General features: G+C 36.4%; 1 protein-coding gene across 1 annotated transcript in view; it reads left to right on the top strand.

Moving 5' to 3' along the window:
- The first annotated feature begins 285 nt into the window (after positions 1–285).
- The window catches only part of ATRX (ATRX chromatin remodeler), a 187,686-nt gene continuing 179,296 nt past the window's right edge, over positions 286–8,675 (top strand). Inside the window, 3 exon segments of the mRNA XM_037822745.1 lie at positions 286–388; positions 534–558; positions 677–789. Of these exon segments, the coding sequence (XP_037678673.1) occupies positions 286–388; positions 534–558; positions 677–789 (241 nt within the window).

Raw genomic sequence — 8,675 nt, 5'->3', positions numbered from 1 at the left:
ATTTCATGTAGGTTGTTTAATTTGTTGTTTGGTCACAGTATCCTCATCCTTTTTTATTTCTGTGGTCTGGTTTTTATTTACTTTGAATATGCATGGTTTTGACAGCCTTGCATATAGGTTTTTTTTCAGCTTGTTAGAGCTTTTTTTATAGTTAGAGAACTTGTAGGTTTATAGAAAAATCATGAAGAAAATACAGAGTTCCCATAAATTACAGAATTTTAGATATCAGAGGCAGGCATCTCCCAGTTTTCATGACAGAAATTCTAATAATTTCTCATGTGGAAAATGGAGTCATGCATTGAAAATATTCTCCATAAATTTGACAGCAAACGGAGACTGAGTTCTACACATGGTGACTTCTTATCACAGCCTTTGCAGAATGCTCAGAGTACGTTGTTAAAACACAACTCTGGGAAGATAATTCTGTAAGGGACCAGTCTAGGGTGGTGCCATGCACTTTACATGTATTATCTCATTTGTTCCTTCAACAAGGCTATGTCAGAGTAGTTGATACTGTTCCCCTTATTTTACAGATGAGGAAACTGGGATTCAGATAGGGTAAGGGCCAGATCAGATAGCTGGGTGTGGTGGTGGGGAGTCAGTTAGCTTGTTAGATCTTTAATTTAATTCAATGCATTGCAGACTAACGAAATCCTCTAAATTTTTGTTTTGATAGGGAAAGCAAGTTGAATACATTGGTACAGAAACTTAATGACTTCCTGGCACAGTCATCAGAAGAATCTGAAGAAACAAGTTGTCCTGCTAGACTTCCAGTGAACCAAAGCATGGGTAAATAGAAAGAGAACGTGCTGTGTATTGTAGTCTTTTTTCCCCTTAATTTATTTGCGTTGAGCAGTGTTTAACATTTTTGAAATTATGGAAAATGACATTTCAACAAAGTTTTTAACCTCCCTCCCCACTGTATCTATTCTTCAGCTAGTACCTGAGGGGTATGCTAAAAGAAATGGATATGAGTGATTTTCATTTAGATAATTAAAATACAAAGGATTTTATAGTTACAGGCCATTAGAGAAGGAAGCAGTTACTAAGGTTTTATGCATAGTGGTGATGTCTTATAAACAGGGTGATGGATATTGAGTATATCTAGTATTAGAAGAGGTGGAGGTGGGAACAGTATAGAAATAATGTATTCTAGCAGTTATTCATTCATTATGAGCTAAATTTTCTATGGTTTGATAGCATCTATGAGTAGATTTGTTGCATGTTTTTTTAAAAAATACTTATTAACACCTGCCTCTCCTCCTTTTTTTAAATGCAATTTTATTGAGATACGTTCACACACTGTACCATCCATCCAAAGTATATGATCAGTGGCTCACAGTATCATCACTTAGTTGTACATTCATCACCACAATCAATTTTAGAACATTTTTATTACTCCAAAGAAAGACAACTGAAAACATCCCATACCCTTTATCCCTCCCTGTTAGTGACCCCTAGCATTGGTATGGTACATCTGCCTCTGTTGATAAAAGAATATTGAAAAAATTACTGTTAAACATAGTCCCTTGTTTGCAGTAGGTGCATTTTTCCTCATATGGCACTCAGCTCCTTTTGATAGTGACATATATTTGTTCTAGCTCATGAAAGGCCTATTTTATATTTGTACTGTTAATCACAGTCATTGTCTGCTGAAAAATTCACTGTGTACATTCCCATGTTTTAACCTCTAGCTTTCCTTCTGTTGACATACATGACTCTAAACTTCCCCTACAACCACATTCATACACAATTTAGCACTGTTAATTATACTCACAGTAACATTCTTCCATCACCTCTCCATTTCTAAGCGTTTAAGTTCAAGCTGGTTAAAAATTCTGTACCTATTAAGCAATCACTCTCCATTCTGTAGTTTTATTCTGTCTCCTGGTAACCTATATTCTAGATTTTTTGTTTCTAAGTTTGCATACTATAATTAGTTCATATTAGTGAAATCATATAACGTTTGTCCTTTTGTGACTGACTTATTTCTATCAAAATAATGTCCTCAAGGTTCATCCATGTTGTCATGTGCTTCAGGACTTTCCTTCATTTTAAAAATAGTTTATTGTAACATATAGATATAAAAATCCCGTTTTTACCATTTTAAGTGGAAAATGTAGTAGTATTAACTACATTTACAATGTTGTGCTACCAGCACCACCATTCATTATTAAAACTTTTTCATCACCCAAAACAGAAACTGTACCCTTTAAGCAACAAATTCCCACTCCTCCCTCCCCTAGTCAACATTTTTTCTTTCTGAATTTTTAGATATTTAATATAAGTAGACTCATACAATATTTTTCCTTTTGTGTCTGGCTTTTTTCACTCAGCATGATGTTTTTAAGGTTCATCCATGTTTTAGTGTGTATTGAGACACCATTCCTTTTTATGGATGAACAATATCCAATTGTGCATATATACTAAATATTCTTTATTGTTCATCTGTTGGACACTTTGGTTGCTTTCATCTTTTTGTTGTGAATAATTATGCTATAAACACTGCTGTACAAATATCTTTTCAAGTCCTTGCTTTCAGTTCTTTTTGGTATATACCTAAGTGTAAAATTACTGGGTCATATGATGTTTGGATTTGCTGAAGCTGCCAAAATGTGATATACCAGAAATGGATTGAGTTTTGCAGTGAGGGGTTATCAGTTCAGAAATTTACAGTCTAAGGCCACGAAAATGTCCAACTTAAGGCATCAAGAGGTAGATACCTTCTCTGAATAAAGGCCGATGGCATCTGGGGTTCCTCTCTCACATGGGAAGGCAGTTGGCTGGCTGTTTTGTACCTTCTCTCCTGGATTTAGCTTCTGGTTTCAGTGGCTTTCTCCAAAATGTCTCTGGACTCATGTCTCAGCTCCTGTGGGTCCTTGCTTGTTTCTCCTGGGGAAAAACTCTGAATTACGTATCTTAGCTTGTCTCCAAAATGTCTCTCTCAGTTTCTATGAGTTTCTGTCTCTGTGAGTGCTCTTGAAGGACTCCAGTAAAGGATTACGTCCTACCCTGAATGGGTGTTGTCACATCTCAATGGAAACAACCTATTCAAAAGATCCCACCCGCAATAGGTCTGCTCCGCAAGAACATAGTCTTTTATGGGGTACATAATAGTTTCAAACCAGCGTATATGGTCATTTTGTTAAACTTTTTGAGGAGCCATCAAAGTCTTTCACAGTGGCTGACCATGCTTCATTCCCACCCACAAAGTAACAATTTGTGAGCATGTTTTCATGTGCTTATTGACTATTTGTATACCTTTGGAGAAATTTCTATTAAACTTGGGTTTTTTCATCTTTTAGGTTTAACATTTGTCTTTTTATTGAGTTGTAGGAGATCATTACATAGTCTGGACATTATACCTTTATCAGATATCTGATTCAGAACCATTTTCTCCATTTCTGTAGGCTGACCTCTCATTTTTGATAATGTCCTTTGATGCACAAAAGGTTTTGATTTTGATGAATTTCTGTTTATCTTTTATTTTGATTGTTGCTGTGGCTTTTGGTGCTGTATCTGAGAATCCAGTGCTAAATATGGCATCCTGAATATTTTCCCCGATGTTTGCTTCTGAGAGTTTTATAATTTTTTTCTGATATTTAGGCCATTTATCCATTTTGAATTAATTTTAGTATGTGGTGTGAGGTAGTGATCCACTTAATTCTTTCTCATGTTGACTGCTAGTTTTCCTAGCACCATTTGTTGAAGATGCTGTGCTTTTCCAGCTTAATATACCTGAGGCCCTTTTCAAATTGATTGCCCATAGATGTGTGGGTTTACCAGGGGCTCTCAGTTCTATTCCATTAATATATATGTCTATCCTTGTGCCAGTACCACTATGTTTTAATTGCTATAACTTTGTAGTAAATTTTGAAATCAGAAAGTAAGAGAATTCCAACTTTGCAATATTGATTTTGGCTCTTTGGGACCCGTTGTGATTCTATATGAATTTGAGGGTCAGCTTTTCCTTTTCTGCAAAAAAAGACTGCTGGGATTTTTTAATGCATTTTTATTGTGAACTTTTACATGTATACATAACAGTGATAAGTTTCAAAGTAGAAATTAACAAGTAGTTAGAATGCAGATTTCAAAGAATGTCATGGGTCACAATTCTACAACTTCAGCTATTTGCATTATTGTAAAATATATCATACATAGAGAAAGATGTTAACTTTTGCTGTATGGCTCAATAAGAAGTTATATAGGTAATTTAAAAAATTGTTATGGGTTCCAGTTCCATAGCTACAGTTCTTTCCTTGTTATTCAATGTAAGGTATATGCAGAAAGGTGAAGACTTTCAAATCACAATTCAATGAGTAGCTATAGAGCAAATTTCTAAGGGTGTTATAGGTTAGAGTTCTACCATGTTATTTACCTACTTCCAGCTTTTCCAGCACCCCAGCATCTAAAAAATATATATAAATTTATATAAAGTTTCAGTATTCACAGACCATTGTTGAATATTATTTTGTTTGCTTCCTTCCTCTCACTTAATCTCTTTCTCCATCTTCAGGAGTGTCTGGACAGTGAGTCCCTAACTTGTTCATATTGAAAGGGGGTGTCGACAGCATGGGGAAGGTGGCTGTATCTCATTGTTGATATTAAAGAGGCTGTTGCCTCTGGGTTTTGGGACTTGTGTGGTATAGGAACACTGGAGGATTTAAGTTTCTGAAAGGTAAAACTTAGTGAGTGACTCCTCTATAGAATCTTAGGTAGGGACCTAGGTACTTGGGAACTACTTTTGTTAAGGGTAAGACATACTGTGGCCATTTGGGATGTCTAGTTGGAGCTTGCATAAGAGAAACCTCCAAGATAGCCTCTCGACTCAATTTGGGATCTCTCAGCCACTGTGACCTCAGCTTGTTACCTTTCTTTTTACCTTCTTTTGGTGAAGTAGGCATTTTCAGTCCCTCACTGCCTGGGCCAGGCTCATTCCTGGGAGTCATGTACCTTGTTGTGGGGCGGTTAATGAATTTATTTGCTGAGTTGGGCTTAGAGAGAAAAAGGCCACAATTGAGTAACAAAATAGGTTCCCTGGAGGTGCCTCTTTGGCATAATTATAGGAGGGCTCTGCCTCCTATTTACAACCCTAAATTTCACAAGAGCAAGCCTCAATTTGAGGGCTTGATTTATTAAGTAGTGGGTTCCTAATTTCACTTAATATATATTCTATCCCAAGGTAAACGGTCAGTTTCTTACATTTTTATCTTCACTTAGTTGTACAGTCATCATTCACTCTCAACTTTAAACAATTATCATAACATAATACATCCCAGAGCTCTTGTCAACTGCTAATTATTCAACCCTAGTATTAGTGTAGTGTTGATAAGATATTCTTATTAAATTTAGTCTATGTAGTGGGTAGTTTTTCCATACCACTCTGTTAAACCTCTGCACCAGTGTCATACCTCATAAGTATATCATGCTAACACTTATTTAGGTTTGTGGTGCTACTCTGTGGGTTACATGCCTTTAAACCATTTACGAACATGTTCACCTTCAATGCATCACTGATAATTCTAATCCCATTAATGTACCATAGTCACACCTGACCATATGCATACCATTAAGTTCACCCACATTATCATATCTGTACCTACTAGATTATTGTTCCCCCTTCACTAGCTTATGTCTGTCTCTAGGTCTCCTATATTCTGCAGTATAAGATACTTATTTTACGTTTTTCATAGAGTTGACATTATGGTAACATACAGTATCTCCCCTTTTGTGTCTGACTTATTTCACTCAGCATTATGTCTTCAAGGTTCATCCATGTGGTCATGTTTCTCAACCTGATTTCCTTCTTACTGCTGTGTTGTTTCCATTTTGTGTATTTACCACATAGTGTTTATCCACTTGTCTGCTGAAGGAAACTTGGATTGTTTCCATACCTTGGCAGTTGTAAACAATGCCACTATGAACATCGGTCTGCAAATATCTGTTCATGTCACTGGTTTCGTATCTTCTCTGTATATACTGAAAAGTGAAATTGCTGGATCGTAGGGTAACTCAGTATCTAGTTTTCTGAGGAACCACCAAACGGTCTTCCAGAGCGGCTGTACCATTACACAGTCCCACCAGCAATGAATAAGAGTTCCAATTTTTCCACATCATCTCCAGCATTTTTAGTTTACTGTTCATTTAATGGTCGGCATTCTTATTGATGTGAGATGATAGCTCATTGTAGTCTTGATTTGCATCTCCCTAATAGCTAGTGAAGATGAACATTTTTTATATGCTTTTTGCCATTTGCATTTCTTCTTCAAAGAAATGTCTTTTCATATCTTTTACCCATTTTATAATTGGGCTGTTTGTACTATTGTCGTTGAGTTATAAGATTTCTTTATGTATGCAAGATACCAGTCTCTTATCAGATATATGGTATTCTAGTTTGCTAATGCTGTCGGGATGCAAAATACCAGAAATGGATTGGCTTTTATAAAAGGGGTTTATTTGGTTACACAGTTAGAGTCTTAAGGCCATAAAGAGTCCAACATAATACATCAGCAATTAGGTACCTTCACTGGAGGATGGCCAGTGGCATCCGGAAAACCTCTGTGAGCTGGGAAGGTATCTGCTCCAGACTTCTGGTTTCAAAATGGCTTTCTCCCAGGTTGTTCTTCTCTAGGCCACAGCTCCTCTTCAAAATGTCACTCTCAGTTGCTCTTGGGGCGTTTGTCCTCTCAGCTTCTCCGGAGGAATAGTCTGCTTTCAACAGCTGTCTTCAAATTGTCTCTCATCTGCAGCTACTCTCTCAGCTTCTGTGCGTTCTTCAAAGCGTCCCTCTTGGCTGTAGCAAGCTCGCTCCTTCTGTCTGAGCTTATATCGTGCCCTAGTAAACTAATCAAGGCCCATGCTGAATGGGTGGGGCCACACCTCCATAGAAATTATCCAGAGTTATCACCTGCAGTTGGGTTGGGCTTATTTCCATGGAAACAACCTAATCCAAATGTTCCAACTTAATCCCCACTAATATGTCTGGCACCACAAGATTGCATCAAAGAACATGGCTTTTTCTGGGGGAGATAATATATACAAACCGGTACACACGGTTTCCAAATATTTTCTGCCATTGCATTGGCTGCCTTGTTACCTTTTTAACAAATTGCTTTGAGGTACAGAAGCTTTTGATTTTGAGGAGTTCCCATTTATCTATTTTTTTTTCATTGCCTGTGCATGGGTGTAAGGTCTAAGAAGTGACCTCTTAATACTAGGTCTTGAAGAGGTTTCCCTACATTATCTTGTAGGAGTTTTATGGTACTGTCTCTTATATTGAGGTCTTTGAATTTGTTTATAAGCTCAAGTAGTAGTGTCATTGACTTCTCAGGATTTTCCAAATATAAGATCGTATTATCTGCAAATAATAACAGTTTTATGTTTTTATTTCCAATTTGGGTGCCTTTTATTTCTTTGTCTTGCAGGATTGCTCTGGTTAGAACTTCTGGCACAATGTTGAATAATAGTGGTGACCGTGGGCATCCTTGTCTCATTCCTGAACTTAGAGGAAAGGCTTTCAGTCTTGCACCATTATTATGTTGGCTGTGGGTTTTTTATATATGCCCTTTATCCTACTGAGGAAGTTTCCTTCAATTCCTACCTTTTGAAGTGTTTTTATCAAAAAGAGGATGCTGAATTTTGTCGAATGCTTTTCCAGCATCTGTTGAGATGATCATTTGAATTTTCCCTTTTTATTTGTTAATGTGTTGCATTACATTGATTTATTTTCTTACGTTGAACCACCCTTGCATTTCTGAGATGAACACCACTTGGTCATGGTGTATGATTTTTTTAATGTGTCTTTGGATTCGATTTGCAAGTATTTTGTTGATAATTTTTGCATCCATATTCATTAGGGAGATTGGCCTGTGGTTTCCCTCTCTTGCGTCATCTTTATCTGGTTTTGATATTAGGGTGATGTTAGCTTCTTAAAATGAGTTGTGTAGTGTTCCATTTTCTTCAATTTTTTTAAAGAGTTGAGTAGGAATGGTGTCAGTTCTTTTTCGAAAGTTTGGTAGAATTCTTGTGTAAAGCCATCTGCCCCTGGGCTTTTATTTGTAGGAAGCTTTATTTTTAAACTTTATTTGTTGTAAAATTAAACAAACGAACAACAAAAAACCCCCACAACATTTCAAACAAAACAAAGCAAAATATTAAGAAAAGGAAATTACCTAAAATAACTACTTTGCTTCAAACATGTTCTGTAGGGAGCCTTTTGATTACTGGTTGGATCTCTTTACTTTTGATTGGTTTGCTGAGGTCTTCTATTTCTTCTCTGGTCAGTCTAGGTTGTTCCTGTGTTTCCAGGAAATTATCCATTTCTTCTGAATTATCTAGTTTGTTGGTGTAGATTTGGTCATAGTATCCTCTTAGGATTTTTTCAGTTTCTTTGGGATTCACAGTAATGTCCCTCCTCTCGTTTATTATTTTGTTTATTTGGTTCTTCTCTCTTTTTGACTTTTTAAATCTAGCTAAAGGTTTGTCAGTTTGGTTGATCTTCTCAAAGAACCAACTTTGGCCTTATTTATTTTTTCTGTTGTTTTTTGTTCTCTGTATAATTTATTTCTGCTTTAATGTTTGTTATTTCTTTTCTACTTGCTTTATGATTAGTTTGCTGATCCTTTTTGGCTTCTTCAGTTGTTCCATTAGTTCTTTGATTTTTGCTCTTTCATCCT

The sequence above is a fragment of the Choloepus didactylus genome, chromosome Y (genome assembly GCF_015220235.1).
Source record: "Choloepus didactylus isolate mChoDid1 chromosome Y, mChoDid1.pri, whole genome shotgun sequence".
Classification (NCBI taxonomy): Eukaryota; Metazoa; Chordata; class Mammalia; order Pilosa; family Megalonychidae; genus Choloepus; species Choloepus didactylus.
Note: the sequence above shows the minus strand (reverse complement) of the source record. Positions and strands in the feature narration are given on the sequence as shown.